The sequence below is a fragment of the Bombyx mandarina genome, chromosome 01, assembly GCF_030267445.1.
Source record: "Bombyx mandarina strain Sakado chromosome 01, ASM3026744v2".
Taxonomy (NCBI): Eukaryota; Metazoa; Arthropoda; class Insecta; order Lepidoptera; family Bombycidae; genus Bombyx; species Bombyx mandarina.
Window position 1 is genome coordinate 19,696,721 of NC_143208.1, and position 20,669 is coordinate 19,717,389.

Below are 20,669 nucleotides of genomic sequence, written 5' to 3' on the forward strand. Positions count from 1 at the left end.
AGTCGCAGTCAGCGCTTAGTTATATGGACCTGTTCCAGTCCCTGAGTTTCTTGCCGATTCTTTTCAGCGGTGAGAATGCATTCCGAATCGGTGCTAAAGTTATGATGACTTGGAAGTGTCTGCTTAAGTGTCACTGCATAAAAATACAATCGATTTGATTTAAGGAATTGAGAGTATTAGAACATTATTAGGCTACAAAACAATATTGACGAAAACGACATTGAGTAACACAGTTGAGAGAGCTTATCAATGTTACTTAATTACAATGTGTTCAGCTCTTAATCAGAAGACCACCACTGCTTTCCTGAGGAAGTCGGTACCTGTCTACAAAAAGTCTTTGAGCTAGGTTACTGTATTTTGTATCGTGTTTTTCTTTCATGGGGGCGCTATGAAAAAGACCTGTTTGTGCAATAGTAAACCGCACGTGACCGGAATAAAGCTCATCCTTATCTATGAAGCCGTTTTTCGATTATTTAAGAACTAATTCCAAACCTTCATATTATTTTTGTAAATTGTAAGGTTTCCGCCTACCCTATTGTTGTTATTGATTTTGAGACGTCATTTAATCAGTCCTTAGAATACATAAGTAGCAAGTAAATTGGAATTGTAGGATTTATTTCATTAACTTTTTTTTTGATAGCGTAGTTATTGCGCGGATGTATTTTTAATAAAAATAAAAACATATTGATACACATCGTGTCAAACCAGCGATCCCGAAATCGAGAAGCACGCTCCGTACAAGTGGGCTACCGTCTAATCAATACTCAGCTGGTGTCGACTGAATTAATTTAAGATAAAAACTCGTATAAGTACTGAAGTGAATTTTACTTAACTTGAATTCACACTGACCATAAATATATCCCTCATTTATATCAATGTTTTAATTAAGCTTCGTTTCAATCCGAAGGTGTTTCTTGTGTCGGAGATAACGTATTTTTACAGCTCCCGGTCAGTTTTAGTGCATACTTCAGCTTTGAGATGAATAAATTCTGTTTTGTTGACGAAGATCTTTTTTATTTGATGTTAATGTTATGCAGATTTATTTGGGAATCTAATAAGGACATAATTAACATGTTAATTATTAAATATCGTCTTCTTGGATAAATTAAATAAATTATGAATTAACTCCGTATGGCCATATTGCTTTAAGTAGTAGCTTTTGTTGTTAGTGATTTGGTTGATGTGGTATTACTTAACATGATAATTGTTATGTTCTGATCCCTACGTTCATCAACCATTGTCTGTAAAATTAAGTTTCAAAAAAGACATCTATTTCACAACTGCGACACGGCGATTTAGTGTGGTAACACAATTTTGATAGAAAGCACCGCCTCATGCATTGTTGGCTCTTACATTTATTAAGCCCACTTGTGCCCACTTAAACAAGGCTGGCAACATTCAAACATGTTCGCCGAAACAAAAGCTTGAACGCAGGGCGGGGCGTGACGCGTGCCAACGGCTACCAGAAAAAAAGTAACGCTAAATAAACAATAACTACGTTATATATCAAAAGAAAGCAATTACAGAAAGAGCCGCGGGCGATGTGATTTAAAACTTACATCTTACAGTGTTCGTTAAAACAATATTTAAATTATGACACGTTCCGATTGTGGGTGCCGTCGATTGGATATTGCCAATTATTTTGTGGTTTGGTAATGTTTATTAAGTACTATAAACAAATGGAGGTAAGCATAAGCATCTGGTTGACGAATGTCGGACAAAACATTTCTAATTAGAATTATAATTATAATTAGTATTGGACGCGCCGGATGGGATAGGTGGAGTGGCTATCGCGGTCAAGACGATTCAAATATACCCGTCTAAGTCGTCGTGGCCTAAAGGATAAGACATCCGGTGCATTCGTATGTAGCGATGCACCGGTGTTCGAATCCCGCAGGCGGGTACCAATTTTTCAAATGAAATACGTACTTAGCAAATGTTCACGATTGACTTCCACGGTGAAGGAATAACATCGTGTAATAAGAATCAAACCCGCAAAGTTATAATTTGCGTAATTACTGGTGGTAGGACCTCTTGTGAGTCCGCACGGGTAGGTACCACCGCCCCGCCTATTTCTGCCGTGAAGCAGTGATACATTTCGGTTTGAAAAGTATCCACGGCCTAGAAAAGGACGTGGAGGTTTGCTGCCGTGGTGCTCGCGGGCTGAGTGAACCGCTATCGAGGGTGTATCATCGTCCGACCGACGCAGCGACGGGTTAGAACTATATCAATCATTCCTTGGATTGCGCCACTGAGTTTTTCGCCGGTTTTTTGAGAAGAACTCACTGAGGTGGGTCACGATTCCGATCCGGTGATGCAGGTAACAAACAGACTCACTACTTACATTTAAAATAATTTATTTTTATTTTTATTGGTGACACTAAGTATTGTATAAATTTACTAAGAAAACTAAAAAAAATGGCAGCTTTTAGCTTCACTCTAACGTGTAGGTGAGCTCACGGGACTCAAACCGGAGTGGTGCTAGCACTGGCCCTAGCAAAAGCAGTGCTTCGCAGAATCTATCGCCGGATCGGAAACGCAACCCACTGAGAATATCCGGCGAGAAACTCAGTGGGCTGTGTCTGTGGGTTAATTCGCTTGTCGAGCCCTTCGTCGCAAGCGACGGGTTCAACGAGGATGGTGACCGGTGCTTGTGGTACCTAAAAGCACCGTTAATGGATCGGGAGGATCCTTATTGACTGCAAAGATATAAACAGCACTAATGTTGTTGACGCAGCATGTCGGTGACGCGAACTCAAAAGATTTAATCCATCTAGAAGGCATGTAATGCGCACATCACACGATCAGGTATATACGATGTGCTATACTTGTTTACGTATGTATATATATATGAGAATTCGGATAAACAGAGCGCACCGCATTAGCATGTGATTGGTGTGGTGACGCGAACCTATAAAATTTTCCCCTACCAAAAAGTGCTCAACACGGCTCAAGAAGTTTTCACTTCAAAAAAGTTTTAGAAAATTGTATGATAGATTACTTTGTCTATGCCTATTTAGATATAGATTCTGTCTGGTCTCATGTACGTCTGGAACCTTGAAATGACGTTAATTTTTAAATTTTACATATACGATTTTGTTAAAGTTCGTCAAAATTCCACCATTATTATCTACGAGAATGGAAATCGTTATCGTCAAACTAGTTACACTAATAATATAATATATACTCACTATAGAGATGGCACCCAACAAAGAGTCCAATTACAAATTAAATATTCGTGTGTGCCGCGCTTTGGTTACACAATCGCCGGTCGACGAGTAATGCCAACGATGGACATGAGACTCCATGACCACCATCTTTTTATTACACCGTGTCTTTACATATTTTTAATTTCTATTTTCTTTTAATTTCTTTTTACTGTTACCGCTCTTCATTAAAGCCTTTTTTTTACTGAACTCCTGATGTGAGTTTTTCTTAACGCTACTTTTCACAATTCTACTTAAATTTACATAATCATCAGCACCCTTAAATTAAATAATCCAACTATCAAGAGTTCCAAATTTTCCTAGTAAGGTATGTCTTCTAATTGATCAATCGATCAAGTCACAAATTGTCCTAGGAATTGCAGATTCTGCGTGAAACAAGTCCGATACATTACTTTTCGGTGTAATTCTTATAGAATTATGTGCAGTGATGCAAAACAGGTCATGGTTGGTATGGTGTTTTTATTATCAGTAGAATAACAACTGATTCTAATTTAAGCAATGCTCTACTACATCTACCAAGTTTATAATTTAGGACGTAGTTACTCTACCACCCTTTGCTAGCCATAATAAAAATCAGTTCATGAATCTAAATATGTTCAGTTGTTCTATTATAATATCTTAAATAATTCTCGCAAAAAATTGGCGGCCTATTTGATAGATAAAACACATTTCTGCACCTCTAGCATACGGTATAATATGAGAGTTGTAAGTTAAGTATTTTTTATGGATACGTACGGATGGCATACGTTACAAATGACTAAGTACTTAAAATATTTTGGGTTGCAAGTATCGGTCAATATATGTACTCTCTGTAGTCTATATTGTAGTAATGATCATTACATGGTCACTTAAATAGCAATACGCGCGTCGTCTTGATACTCTCAACGCTACGGTGTAAATAACGAATGTTGACCACACGTGGTCATGAAGAGTACTCAGTGTGTGACAGCGTGTGACCTTACCTTTACACCGCTTATAATTAATACCATTGATATCACATATACACGAAGCTATATATATTCTTAATAAAGATTTGTAAGTACATAAGTTAAACACACGAACAGGCAGTGAATTTTTTATTTATTTTATTGCTCAAATGGGTGGACGAGCTCACAACCCACCTGGTGTTAAGTGGTTACCGGAGCCCATAGCCATCTACAACGTAAATGCCGCCTCCCACCTCGAGACTTGAGTTCTTAGGTCTCAGTTTTACAGTACAGCGGCTGCCTCGCCCTTCTAAACGAAACCCATTACTGCTTCACGGCAGAAATAGGCAGGATTGTGGTACCTACCCGCGCGGACTCACAACACGTTCTACCACCAGTAAAAAGTGATTTCATTAACGAGTTTTCATTTTTCTATTCATTAATCTGCATCTCAACACAGTCGTCAAAGGACCATTTTATATATGGTACTTTATATATATATATTCACCGTCGCGCATATTAATTTCGAGTTTTTGAAAACAATCAAATCGTCAAAAATGAATTTATTAAATAACATGGGACCGGGTTATGAGTCCTGAGGCGACAGGTGTAAATAAAGAACAGAAACCTTTTACTGTGGCCGTCTGAATACGATCTGCTGCGTAAGATCCGAGCCATTGACGAATTCACCATAGACAACCAGTTCATTCAATTTCAATAAGATATAAAAATGTATTCGGTCGAAAGTTTTATAATAATCAGTGTACACTACATCTACTTGAACACTATCCTCCATAGCGTTTAATACAAAAAGTCACGTCACATTTCAACTAAAACTCACTTGGTTTCAATAGGTCTATTACTTTTAAACTATTATACTACTGTATGAAGCCTTGGCAATGGAAAATAAAAATTACCGTTACACACACTCTAAGATACGTATGAAGCTAACAAAAGCATATGAAAAACGTGAATTATGTGTTCAAACATCTTAGGGATGGATGGCTCCCGGTTGGCACTTATTTTGGGGATCGACCTGCTGTTAGCTCCGATACATTACTTTATTTACGCTCCTCTTAGATTTTACAAATACCCTAATATATGTATGCTCACGTTTGGTTATACATGCATTATAATAATATTTTTTCAGCTTTGTCTCTCTCTAAGAACAGAGCAACTTTATATAAGTAAATCAACAATAAAATTCTCATTTTCTATCTATTTTTTTGTACGAATCATTTTTAAACTCTATATTGTTTTCTGTGATTAAGGCTCAGTGATGTCATACGTGAGAATATTTCGCGTACGCGATCGCAGCCTTGAAATCACGCAAATATACTTTTAATAAGAGTAAGAGAGAAAATTGACGAAGCCGAAATTAAAAGAAATATACATGTTTTAGGTCATTAGTCATTACGGATCCTCCCGATCCATGAACGGTGCTTTTAGGCACCACAAGCACCGATCACCGTCCTCGTCGAACCCGTCGCTAGCGACGAAGGGCTCCACGAGCGAATTAACCCACATACACAGCCCACTGAGTTTCTCGCCGGATCTTCTCAGTGGGTTGCGTTTACGATCCGGTGGTAGATTCTGCGAAGCACTGCTCTTGCTAGGGCCAGTGTTAGCAACACTCCGGCTTGAGCCCCGTGAGCTCATCTACACGTTATGGCGAAGCTGAAATAGCCTCTCAAGGCTATCAGCGTATTATCTATGTTCATTAGTTAGATTGTCATTATTTGCAAGTTCGTATTCTGGGAATCCTCACTAGACTCCATGACTGCGCGTGATTAATTCCACATTATTTCCCGCAGTGCAAAAATAGGCCGGTAAATGTATATTTTTACTTCAATTAGAAATCTCAGTCAGTAAGAGCGGCTTCCATTTCCTGAACCCTTATATCTGTTATACATATGAATGCTTTGAAGAAATCTCTTCATAGTTTCCGAATGTCCATAAAAATCATTACTGATCTGTATCAAAGTTTAAATTTCATTAGATATAAAACGTAGAAGATTGAAATACGATCAATAATTATTGTTTTTGAAATATTTCATAAACATATTCGCCCTGACGTTTAAAATTAAATCAATCAACAACTTTATTACCTCGTTTAGGTTTATACTTATCGAGTGGAGTTGCCACAATCAAAATAAATGACAAATGGAAACAGGCCTGCAAGTCATCGAGGGTCCGGTGATCGGGATATTTTCATTCGCTGGCAACATTCTCAGACGTATTGTTGCCTAACAGATTTAAAAAGAATAAAAAGCTTATTCCTTCAAGTAGTTTCTCGGAGATCATTTTTTATCAAATGAAATTCTCACCTGTTGAAGTGTATGTGATGATGACATTGAAATTTCTTTGATCTCGAAAATTTGCATAACTATTTATAATACATATATGTTATGTAAGTATAATATGTTTTATTTACGTATAATTTAAGTAGTGCAACTTGCAAATAGTGTTGTTTGTTAAAGTTATAATGTAACAGTTTTTGAAATCCGTGTGTAGTTCATATTCATCTTAACTAGTGAAATTTGATTCTACTTTAATTTGCATACATGAAAAACCTTGAGGTAGATTACATGGAAGCTCCAACAATGCCTACCTCATATTCAAGAAGGAACCACAACGCGTCAACATGATAATTTACAACGCACGCGCTTAAAAATAATGAAACACGAAAGCGCTAAGATACGAATGCCATTTAAAACTTATGTTTTCGTTTACCGCGAAAATGTAAAACATATTTTATGTAGATAACGTATTAATGTTTTTTTTTTACAAAACAAGTAGCAACACAGTAAAAACAGGAGTTTTAACCGTGTCGTAATACGTATTATATTTTCGCACGTACGTGATGAGGCCTGTTAGTGCCGCATCAAAACCGTACGTGTAAAAACTATAGCGTGCCGTCTTGGACTCGGTAAGTGCCAGTTTTTACACCGGCCGACCGGCTCCACGAGCGCAAAAACCGTGAAGTGTGAAATGAAGTTTATCTTTAGCCAACCGCTTTTAGTAACTTTACACTTAATGGATCTTATTTGTATAAGGTTCTAAAATGGAATTAGTTATCTAGTTATGTCCTGATATGCACAAACAAAAGATGTGCGGTGTCGTGGGACACCGTATAGGAACGAAGTCCCTTATTATAAAAATATTAATTTTAAGTTCTATTCGAGGTATAAAGAAAATAAAACTGGAGGCTTCGCAACAACCCACGGTCATTCGGTAACGTGCAAACTTATTGTGGTACACTTTATTCACGGTTGTTTGCATAAGAGTTAGTGTATTGCGCAAACGAACGCTCTGAGATCCTGGTCAATGAATGATAAAAAATATGTAATTTTCTGTACGTTATTACAAAGTTAAATCGTACACTGTGTGCATTACTAATAAAAATCTTACGTTACGGACATTTTTTCCCGGTAAGGGTACCCCTCCGCATCGTCCCATAAGGAACTTCGTTCCAAAAATTAAAACACAAATTGTAGTCTAGTGTAAAATGAAATATCTCCAGTTTGGACACTGTAACGCTAGGGAGATTTAAACAATGATAATTCAAACATTGTGATACTATTAATTATTTAGGCATCCCGATGATTCGTAGGAAAGATTGTCATCGGAATTCAAGTGTGTCGTGTCGTGTTGGAGACAAGAGTCGTATGGCGGGAGAACAATGAAAGGTGGGCACATATCGATGGGCAACGCGGTCGCCGTCAAAGGGCGGTGGTAGACGGCGACGCGACGGCCGCCACACAGCGCGAGGTCGCAGGTCGCGCCTCCGCCGGCCTCTCCCCTCTCCGTACCGCACAAAACCATGACTACGTGCATTTCTAACTCCCAAGGTTAATTGGACGAAGGCATTCCGAAAGAATAACCGCTCGGCTAAACGATCGTGCGTAAACATGAATTCAGCGTTTTTATTGAACAAAATTTTGCTATCAAAAAGATTTCGTTTCGTGTTCAAATCAATTCTGCACTGGACGTTGTTAAATGAATTTAATTACTCAATTATACAGTTTTAGAGAATGCTCCATTAAGGTTTCGTACCAATGATGAGCATGTCGAATTCTGATAAGCGCGTGGAGACCACACGTTGATTGTGACTGTTAAATTAATTGTGGCTAGGAACTTTACCGGAGCCGCCTGCGAGCCAGTCGTCGGGATCTATTGCGTGCTTACTGTCTGATGAGGCCATAAAACGGTCGGGGAAACTCTTGTAATTACACTGCAATTATAACTGAGAGCAGTCGACAGCTGTACCAATCGGATGTATGTACATACGTACGTATTCAATACGTGTTGCTATTTTTTTCGTAATTCTAATATAACTGACGTATTCTGCATCGGTTGTCTTAGAGACATCATACTTAGCTATAATCTGATTAAACTTACTGCAATTTGATTTTAATTAAGGTGTTAAGACTTCTAATTAGCAGTTGTAATATATATATAGATTGAAAAAACCACTATGGCACTACATAGTACTTTTTGTTTATTACATTACCAGATTCTTTCGATGTAGAGCGAGAGTTATTCATAGTTAGCCTATTTAGATGCTAATGTGCAAGAAGAAATTATTGCAGACTGTTCAACGAGCTCTTAGGCGCGTGGTGTGTGTCCTACACGTCTTGCGAACGAAAGATCAGCTATTTATTTATCATACTGTTGCATTAGAAATATGAGAGAAAAATCAAAAAATGATTATAAGAAACACGATATTTAAGCAATTGATAGATGCTATTTTACTAGCGAACTTAGAGCTACGATAAATAAGCCTTAAATTATGTACAATGTGCAGAAAATCAGAGCTACCAAAACTAGGATCAATGGTAAAGGCATAACAAAATGTACAAAGAAAAAATTCAGCAACTGATACTTTTTTTTTTAAATCATTCTCATTTTCAAATCTATCTTTAATTTTTTTTAAAAATAATCTGTTTTTAAGAGAACGAAGCAGCAAAGTCAGTGCAATAATAATAAGCACTGTGATACTTACTTGGCATAATCCTGCTTGCAGTAGACCTGCCTGTCCCTGAGGAAGCAGGACGGGTGCCGGTCGAGCTGTACGGCGCAGACACAGCATCGGAGACAGCCGGTGTGCCACGCAGCCCCGCCCACCTCCAGCAAGAAGCGGTCGGCGATGGGCTCCCCGCACGCGCAGCACGTGCGGTGCTCCGTCTACAACAATTACTATGTTTTAGATAATCTTAATGTATATAAATCACGTGTCACGTTGTTTGTCCGCGATGGACTCCTAAATTACTGGACCGACTTTAAATTAAATTTGCACACCGTGTGCAGTTTGATCCAACTTGAAAGATAGGATGGTTTTTATTTCTATTAATGGTCGCAATATTTATTAATTAACAATAAAATGATTTCTTATGTTGATTTTTGTTATTAATTGTAACTTTCATAAGTCTAAAACAGATGGCGCTTTAAATCAGTTTTTACAGACAATTGTAATATTGTCTGACATTAATATCTCATAGATGGCGCTGTGTTAAAAATACCAACGTTTCACATAAGCTACAATTTAATAGCATTAACACCACGTGTTGCTGAGGCTAAAGTATAAGTGAAATTTATGTCGTAGTAAACGCAATACAGTGAAATCCAATTGTTCTTACTTTGTCAATTTTTGGTATTAGCACAGCCGGCCGCGTGCTATTTAGAAACAAAAACCTTAGCCACAGCAACGTGTGGCCGGGATATTATATAAAAGAAAGTCGTGTTAGTTACACTATTAATAACTCAAGAATGGCTGAACTGATTTGGCTGAAAATTGGTGGGGAGGTAGCTTAGAACGTTTTTATCACGTTCTAGTGCGACGAGACATAAAACGTGGTATAACAAAACGCAACTGATATGGAATAATAAACCGCAACTGAAAAATAAACATAATGTAGTCTATGGTTAATTATAGTAGAATTTTGAAGTTGATGTGTTTGTTTCGAGTTCCTATTAACTCATTGTGCCAAGATAGGTAATCATTAAGAAAGCCATGCCGCGACCAACAGGTTCAAATCTTTCCCCACGAAGCCGTAATGCAACTATATAGGATTCGAAACATTGCGAGTGAAAGGACTGAAGATGAACAAGAAAATATAATAATAATAACAACTACATTATATAGCCAATAAAGAATCATTAAATACTTGCTTTTTTAATTTACATTAATTATCCAAATAAAAATTGATCTTGATAAAATAAAAAATCTGCTCATTTATTGCCTCTAAGGCGGAACAATGATCGCCGGTTCAGCTAGTACAGTAAATACAGCAGACTGCTTTCTTGAGACACATCACAGTGTGACTGCCGCAATCCTCTTTGAGACATCGACGTCTCAATTTTTATAAAATCCTTACCCGTGATGACTAGCGCTACGCTCTAGTAATGCCAATATTTCCGCTCCTATATTCTCACAATTGCTTACCAAACTGTATTGCACCGTCCCAAGCCGAAGTGTTGTAATAATCGAATTTAACACAAAGGGTGCAGTATGAACTACACGTCATGTGCGTTCATAATTGCTCATTGTGTCGTATTTATTAAATTTTATGACTCAAACTAACGTGTAATCTAATAATTAAGCCACGATTCTCCCTCAGTAAAACTCTGTCCACCCACCCTTCTGCGCGTGCAGTCGTGGTCATTGCATAGATAGATAGGACATGCCTCAAGACGTCGTATTTCTCTCGGTCAGTAGTATATTGCATAATAGTAGTATAGTTGACAATCGACAATATGGCTGATCTTCCAATTTCTTTTTTAATTACCATTGTAAGTAGATAAACATATGTCCCACTCGATGGTAAGTCACCGTTTTTAAAGGACTTCTACAATTCCAAGGGCATAGTCAAATCGCTATTGCCTGCTGCAAACTCTGCACTCCCTTATTACGTCGTGTATATATGTATATACCGAACAGCATACCAACCCACGGATACCTACCCTTCAGCGTAGTGAAATCCTAAAATCCAATTTGTATTTAACAACGGTTTCAAAAGACTTTAACACCTTCTCATAAAGTCACGAATCGCATATCTACCGCTGAACAGACATTCTCCTTTCACACATGCGTTCAACAAATAAACGAGAGCTTGATTTGCGAACACGACAATTTGTTGTAATTTAATTAGGCCCCTGTTTTATTGAATTGTTTATCTTATTGATAAATTATAGACGGTTGCTATAAACAATGTTAGTAACAGAAGAGTTCATATTGTGAATTATTTTGTTTATTTGATATCGTCTGAAAATACTTGGTGGTCTGGTATATGGTGAAAGAGCTCTCGGCCCACCTGATGTTAATCGTTATCGAAGCGCATAGACATCACTATGTAAATGCCACTAAGCAGCAATTGTCTCAACTTTCAAACTGAAATGAATTACTACTTCGCGGCAGAAATAGGCAGGACGATGATACCTGTTCGCTTGGGCTCACAAGCCGCCTTACAACTAGTCATTATACAAACAATAGTTTTGTGTGGATTGCGATTTTTATTACACGATCTTATTGTTTCATTGTGGAAGTATTCGTGAACATGTGCTAAGTACGTGTTTCATAAGAAAATATAATTGCTTGCGGAATTCGAACATCGGCACAATCACATCGCTCGGGAAATGCAGGTCTGTACCAAGCGTCTTATCCTTTAGTCCTCGGCGCTTTGATCAACTTTGCCGGTAGCAACTATTTAAATAAGTTGCCCCAGGAATTTTTCACATGTTATGATAAGGGTGTATTTGAAGCATCGTAACGTAGTAGGCATGTAACAGATTTGTCTATAAAGGACATTGAAAACTCTTTTCTATTTTATGACCAATAGAAAAAAGTGGGAATTACCGGTAGCGGATAACTTGTACTCGTTGTCTTTTAACAAAGGTTTGATGTTGTATCTCGTGATGCAACAAATACGAATTTTATTTGTATTTGCCAGCTATCACAAAATCATCCGTAAATCAAAACTATTAAATACTTCATACAATAATGTTAATTTAAGTCGCCGGTAGCCTAAGAGGCTATTCCAGCTGCCCGTGGACGAGTAGGTGAGCACACGGCCTCAACCTGAGAGAATTTGCTAAGACTAGCCCTAGCAAGAGTAGCGCATCAGTTCAGTTCAGTTCAGTGCTGAGAAGATCCGGCGAGAAACTCAGTATTACTGTATTAATCAACTATCAATGTAGTATCAATGAGGCCATGTTCGTGTTTCTGAACACTGTTGACGATTGAGATATTGGAGGTAACCCTCACCTAAACAAATAAGTGGTAACTATTTGGAATTCCGTTGGGATTTATGTGAATCTTCACTGTTTACTGCGCTTGTATCTACTAAAATCACAAATTAATATTGTTAAAATGTCTTCCCGAAATGGCAGAAAAGTGAAAGTAGCAATACAAAGTAGTAAGAATTAAATCTATAGAATCAGATATCCTCGAAACGTAGCTGATATTAGCTTACGTTTTAAACGGCCAGGGAGGTGGATCTCGCCCAAGTCCTGGGCCCTTTAAGTGTTTCGGGTTACCCTCACATGGCGGTCTGGGGACCAGCGAGGGTGGCCTAAGAAGACGACGTGCAAGCTGGTCTGCACGCGTTTTACGCAAGAGCATCCGGGTGATGGAAGGTCGGCTATCCTCGACCCACGCTGGTTCTGACCCAGCGGTGTATTCCGTAGGATAACTAACTCTAACTAACTTCGGATAGCCTGCCGACATTTCGTGAGTTCTGTCTCATGCGAGGTTTGGATGTTGGTTGTTGAGCGACAGGAGGTTTTAGTCGCTTCGACTCCGACATGCTGCGCCCGCCATCCCCGGTGGAGGGCGGAAGTCCGGCGATTTCCTTCTGACCAAAAAAAAGTATGAAGTATTTTCTGAATTTTTTGCGAGTAATATACATAGTTTAAACAATTTTTTGGTTTAATCTCGCGTTATATAATATACATATTAATATAATATATATATGTCTGAAATAATTTAATGAGGATAGTATTATTGAAATTTCAAAGTATTTGAATACTTTGAAATTTTCGTGGCCATCACAGTCGACTGAGATCTTATTCGTCAACATCTGAATATTGTTCTAACTACCTTCTACATATTTTTCTATAAAAAATAAGTATTTATATACTTTAAAGTTTCATTTCAAATATAACGACTTAATAGCATCTCGAGATCTGGTAGTTTGTTTCATTTGGGTTTTCGTCTTCACGATAAGAGGATCCTAGATGCTAGATTTTAATTATTAAATCAATATAAGGTATGCAGTTAACACACATACATGTACAACGTAATGAGTCAAGGCAAGAGCTTTAAAAAACTTAACTGAGAAAACCATAAGCCATAAATTTAAATAAAGTTTACAAATGTCACACAAAGTACATCCATTTTACGAATCGAAGAGGCAACATTATCGAAAAGTCGTTACAAGCTCATAATTGTAAATCAATTACGGCCCAACGTGCGTTGTCAGTTCGCAGCTTCGAGTCCGCATATTGCGCCGCCACAAATCTTTTCACCCTAGCACACAAAAGTGTAGTCATTGACTCCGGGCGCACCCGGCCGATCAAATAATAACAAACAATAACCCACGACATTAACGTTTAGAGACGGCTCGACACCCCAAAACAAATCCACCGCAATAAATACCGAACCTACATATGTGTAGAGCCAAGCGAACAATGCACAGCAACCTATCAAAAATCTTCATAACAAATTTCTTGAGGGCCCCATTGATGATAGTGTATAATAGATCCCTGGTGGCCACAATGTCACCTTCAGCTGATACCGTTTTTATGGTAGTTTTTCTGTTCGGTCCAGGAGCGAGCTACTCGACTATAATGACGTTGTTTGATTGCGTTTAACGCGTCATTCTGGAGAGAGGGGTTTGTTTGTTGTCAGCTTTTTCGTTGAAATTATGCAAATATGATGTCGCTTGTTTATCGTTTGGCGAGGATCGTGTTTTGCTTTCAATTTTAGAGTTGGGATACGTCGATAGATTGAGTGATGTAAATATATCGAAAATAGAGAAAACCTGGCCTACTATTAGTTTGATAAATGCTTTTTTGGTAGTGTGGCGAGATTTTTCATTTGGATCTGTATTTATTTGTATCCTGGCTCATTTTAGTATTGTAGATTGATGAGTGAATTAGGCAAGTTAATAATAAAGTGCTATACCGTACAGATTCAAATTAATTAAATCAAGGGATCATCTAATAGGTAATTAATTATAAGGTTACTTTATAATATAACATTATTATCATTTCAAATCAGAAACCAAATGCAACATAACTTTTCTTGTAAAAAGAACCTGACTCGATGCTTAATCAAGCAAGTGTGCTTAATCAAGTACAAGCTACGAAGAGGTTGACAATTAGTCGATATCAGCTTGAGATAGTTAACACAGACACGCACGCACACAAACACATAATTCGACAACACACAATTCATTAATATACGCGCATCGATAAGTGTAAGGTTATATGAGAGATATTTGGATTCAGTTTATTCTTGATAGGTACTTCTTAAATACTTGTTTATCTGGTACTACTTAATACTATGTACAAATACTAATGTAAATGTTAATATTGTTATTAAACAGCGATTTTTCAAAAACAAGCACATATCTGTTTAAATGGAGATTCCGAGTCCTGTTCGTAACAATTTATAAGTTTAGAGATAATAAATAATTTGAAGATAATAATAAAATAATGTTGACGATATAATAGACGTGAACCTACCATAAATAATAAACCACAATAGTGACTTTATAATCGAGAGTATAAAACATAATGCGAGACTAGGACACGGGCGACATACGGGAGCAGCGTGACAGGCGTGACAGGCGTGACAGGCGTGATGGCGGACATCGGGCCCGGGCATTGTCCCGGCTTCCGACTATCCCGGGATGAGAACAGTAAAGGTGCATCACGGCGCCTGCCTACGCCATTGTCACTGGCTTACGTTTGCAAATCCGCTTTATATTTGAATATAATTGACTTTCGGCCTCGTATCGGGCACTGAGCGCTTGTATCTCATTGTGTTCGACTGATCTCAATGGCATTTTTATCGGTTGAAAATGATAAATGTATTTAGAAGATTAGGAGCGGGGGTGGGTGCGCTCGGTCCGCGGTCGGCCGCGTCTTTACACGGATTCCGACGTTGGGATCCTATTATAAGTGGGTCATAATTTTTAAATCAATGCGATACACGATTATAATACCGTTACAGGCGTAATACGAAGATTAAAGACGTCACTGAGCGAAGCGAGGGCGTAAAGTCAGATTTATGGAGAAGCGATGATAAGTTCCTCGCAAAAACCGAACACAATAGCTGCAAACGAGCGAGTTGCCGGCGCGCTTAGCATAACGTCGGCCGTCTCCGCGCTCGTCCGCTCACGGCGCGGCGGCGACTTGTTTGTATTCGCCGAGGAAACGATTTGCGAATCCGGCCGGGGTGAATCGGTCGCGATACAAACACAAAGCCATTGCGGCAACGTAATACGCAACCGATCGAAGGCGATCGATCCCGCCCGCGCGCTCTCTATCGAGGCGCGATACTTTTATTTGTTTTCGATTTGTGACTCAGAATTTTTTCATCGATCAGAGATCAATGTTCAAAACCAACTGGCTGACAAAAAAGCACGGGTAACAAATGATGCGAGTACGTCGGCGACGCACCGCGCCTGGTGGGCCACAAAGCGAGCTCGAGAATGGCCCAGCGGGGGGCTTCGCGGTATTATACCGAAATAACCGACGGTTTTCACACCATTCAACCGACGACCGAATGTTTTTTCACCTCCATCCGTCATACCAGAAGACAACCAGCAGGACCTACGTATGCAAATAGACTCAGATCTTATCGTCTCCTCGTGTTTTGATAGTTCTTTTCAACGAATTCATAGAAATATTGGCTTTTTTTTAAGATTTTTAAATAGGTAGTAAAATTGTGTGTTAATGGTCCTAAAGCAAACATGACTGATGCCACACAAGGCTTAATCATCAACGTACAAGCTACACGCCGACAGTGGGAAATATTGTATTGGAATAATTCGTATGGTCTAGTTTAGAGAGTAAGACAGCCTTAATGCATTTATTAATTGAGAATTCAAGGTCAAGTTTCAAGCTGAGAGGCAGTTACGGAGTATCCATAGGCTCCACAAAGTGGGATAAGCGCTCGTCAGGGCGACGTTACAGATGCAATAACATACAACAAAACATTTTCGTTACATTTACTGTCGAAATTAAGGATGAAAGTTTGTACGCTTTGAAGTACCTACATATAATCAATTGATATTAACTTAGTTGTATGCTAGTGCCATGAGATAAATCGGATAATCCAATTCAAATCCATTACTATAACATTAATATTTAACATCAACTACGAATCTAAAGCGTAATTCAAGGTACAAATACAAATTACATGAAATAAACATATTTATGAGAACCTCCAAAAAACATCTAGGGTTTCTTTTTTATTTCTTATCAAAGGGATTCTCAAACAATATTCGAAAAAAATAGCAAATACATCAGAAACACTGACACATTCAAATCGAAATTCAAACCCGTATCTAGACGAAGCAAATCCAACAAACGGCCTTACCCTCAAAGGCGGATTACTGTAATTCTATTACGGACAACGGCGTGTATTTGCAGTTTAGAGCATCGATACGAAATTAGCACTTTATACGTACGTGTCAAGGTTTATACTAGCGTGGGCCTAGGCTCGGGGCGGGGTTGGGCGTGGCAGATAACTACCTTTTGTCGATGTGACGTCACCGATAGCTCGGCGCGTGTGTGCGTGCATCTGATGTCAAACACACACTAGAACGTGCAATGTGCAGCATCGACATAAATATTATGCTGTTAGAACTTAATCCTTATGTAATTGTTTTGTAGGTATTGCTTTTTATATATGTAACATTTTATTCATAGAACATCGTTCTGGTGGTATTGTTACTACTGTTTATACAAAAATTTTCATGTGGTATTTTTTTCCTACCTATTCTAGTAATCTCGAGGGGTTATTCTAGATTCGCCGAATTAGTAGGTGTGCTCACGGTGCTCAAATCTGATGACGTGCCTGACACTAACCCTAGCAGGAGCAGTGCTTCGCAGAATTTACCACCGGGTCGGAAACGTGACCCAGTGAGAAGATCCGGCGAAAAACCCACGGTCTATGTCTGCCGGTTAATTTATTCGCCGAGCCCTTCGTCGCAAGCGACGGATTCATACGATGTTTTAAATATATTAGAAATGTCTATAATAAGACAGAGACAAACTATGTTTATGACAAAAATGGACCACCACAATGTGACCTCGAATTCGAAGACAAAGAAGTACTGTAGATATAAGTTCATTTTAAAGCCGGAAGATAGGTAGCCGAAGAAACGCACTGTAGATAAACGCAACGGTGATCTCCTCTCCACTGACGGGTGGTTCCCGATGGTTCAGAGTACTCCCCATGAAAAGTACAAAATACAGGGATAACCAAAGCAGTAGAAAAACAGATAAGCTCACGTATCACCTGGTATTACGTGGTTACCGGAGCAGATAGATACTGTGGCCGTAGCTATCTTAGAACACAACATATTTCACAGATGCCAGAATTTCATTAACGACAATTTCAAGATAAATTTTCATAATATTCCAAGTTCCAATTCCAAGGTCCAACAAGTTCCCAATAATAAATAACACTTGGACCGTAGCGTAGGTACGTAGGGACATAGAGCAATTCTATCTGCTCGGTGGAAGATCTTCCCTTGTCGTTAACCACCCAAAATATTACAACATGAATGTCGCCACCGTCTCTCCTTGAGATGTATCAATTATATACTCGTAATATAATAATTACGCAATTTTCAATTTTTGCGGGCTTGATTTTATTACACGATCCTTTATTCCTTCGTCGTTGTAGTCATTCGTGAATGTGTGTCAAGTACCTATTTCATTAGAAAATTGGTACTAGCCAACTGCCAATTAGATTACAGCTTACTACTTAGATTACAGCCTAAGTAACCTGCTAGATTTGAACCCCGACATAGTGGCACCTGTTTTTGATCTTGTAGTTAGACGGGATCGATGGAGACAGTTGGTTGACGAAATCGGACGGAGTCACGATCCTCAGCAGTGAGGAACCGATCGAAGAGAGTTAGACCACGGCGACTTCAAGACAGCTACTACAAGTATCTGTATGAACTCTGCACTTATCTAGTAAACATGATTAATAAAGTGTAGTAAATATAATTTGGCAAGAACAAAGTACTTAGGAAGCAATCTACTAGACTATAACAATATATTAAGTAATGTTGTAATAAACAAATAAAAATGGTTTCGAGATAAGAGCTAATTAATGTAAGCGAATCTAGAATCACGAGGAAACGAGTTAAGGTACATATATATATTATATCCTATGCATATAAGAATAAGGTATACTGTGTTTTATACTAAGAATAATTTAAGTGTTCGTTGAAGATGAATCGCATAACATGCTTTACTCTGTGTACTATACTAGTGAACATTTTAGAGGTAAACCTGGATTGACTCATCAATTATCTCTGATGCTAAGAAGACCCTGTCAGAAATTTGCAGAGATACTCCTTGGGATTATGGTTACATGATGTGTGAATCCATCGTCAGTGAATTGATTGAAGTGAATTAAATTCATTCACCTCGTTCTGAGATCCACCCTAGAGAGTTATCCTTTTTAGACGAAATATTCCAAAGGTATACTTTGATGAAATTGATTTTTATTGATCGCCTCTGCTGAACCACGCTTGGAGACGGTTCTGTTGGCCGATATATGGCTTTTCACGTCCTCCGTTCAGCGTTCTGCAGTCATTGATACGCTGCGTCGATAGAGGAGGGTGGAGGAGTGTACTAATCAGTAGCCATCAGTGAGAACTTTGATGCTCAATACATCCAAAAAGCTTGGGATCTACTTATAGAGTTCCGAGAGTTTCGTAATCTGGTTGCTTCCACAAAAGTGCCCTATGCGTTGTGGATGGGCTTCACGGCATCAAGCGACAGCATCGCTAGTTCATGAAATCCTAATGAAGGAGTTACTCAAATTGACCAAGTTGCCGGTCATTGATTAGACGATAATTCCTTAAAAATTATTACGAGGCGATAGAGCTGCAAGAATCGAGGAAGATGATCATGTGGGCTGCCTGACCAGAACCTACTTCTATACTGTCCTCCACAAAATCACTACTTTCCTTGGTGTGATACGTAAAATAGCAAGCACCCTACCTGATGGAATACTGTCACTGTCACATTCTACATGATATGATCACAGTAGCTGGCATGTGTTCATGTAGTTGCTCCCAGAAGATAACGGATAACATCGTGCATTTAAATTCATCCTGCAAAAAGTCCTCAGTGTACCCACGAGTCAGCATGCCGTCCTCCATGATAAGTTTCGATATCAATTTTACCATCGTTAGGACGTATTTTTAGTCAAAACCGATAGATGACTATTATATTTTGGTAGAGCTCACGGTTTTGTATTCATGGTCTCAGGCAACCACTCAATAAAAAATGGACCATGAGCTAAGCTGCTCAACTACAGCAGAAATACAAGGGATACGAGAAAGTGTTCCAATGCCGTTCTTGGAGCGATCGTCTCACGATATAACGAATTCTTAAAAAGTTTCCTATTTAACTATTGTATAAATTATAAAAAAATATTTCATCGTCACTATCTTCTTCGGAGCTGTTTAATTAAGCAGTGGCCTTCATCAACCAACCTGTCGTGGGCAGGAAACTAAAACAGTGCCTTTACTTACATTACAAAAATACACTACGTTTTATTGTATTTAATATGATTAATTTAACTTCGGTGTACAGAAACAAATTCAAATGGTGGTTGGGTGGAATGTGCTCGTGCGATCAAATTAAGACGAGATTGGACTCCACCAACATTTAGGTATATCGCTATCCACTGGGCAGAGATCAGGAAGGAATGGACGAACATAGTTCAAACAAAAGTGTTCCGAAAAGGTCACGGCCCACAGCACTGAGGAACACGACTCAAGAAGGAGGAATGGTAATTTAGATAAATTGAATTTATACAATCTCCATAGGCACAAAACGAAAGGTTCGTTCTTACGACGCGTCCGAAATAGAAATCTTATTAAAAAACACAGAGCAATGTTATAATTTTAAATAAATTCTTTCAGTGTATATCTTCCGTTACAAATAAACAAAAAAAAATGTCATAATTCAAACTCTGGCGCCGCTACCATTTCACGCAGACACTCAACCATGGTATCTAATTAATCTCGATACAGGCGTGGTGAGTGAGGAGTGATTTTAATTTAAAAATATCAAATGTAGTGTCAGGTCCCCTCATATTAACCCTGAAGTCGTGGAGTGCGTGCGTATTTTCGCCCTACTATCAAAGCCTATAAAAATGAAACTAAAGAGTAATATTCATATCCAAATGTTTGTGTCTGTCTTTACGTTCGGCCGACGTCTAAAACGGCAATCCAATCCAGAAAGAGGCTTAAAA

At 38.5% G+C, this 20,669-nt stretch overlaps 1 protein-coding gene across 1 annotated transcript in view; it reads right to left on the minus strand.

The window, feature by feature from the left end:
* The window catches only part of Awh (LIM/homeobox protein arrowhead), a 67,075-nt gene that overhangs the window by 16,812 nt on the left and 29,594 nt on the right, over positions 1–20,669 (minus strand). Inside the window, exon 2 of the mRNA XM_028171024.2 lies at positions 9,159–9,340. Within this exon, the coding sequence (XP_028026825.1) occupies positions 9,159–9,340 (182 nt within the window). The remainder of the gene's footprint in view (positions 1–9,158; positions 9,341–20,669) is intronic.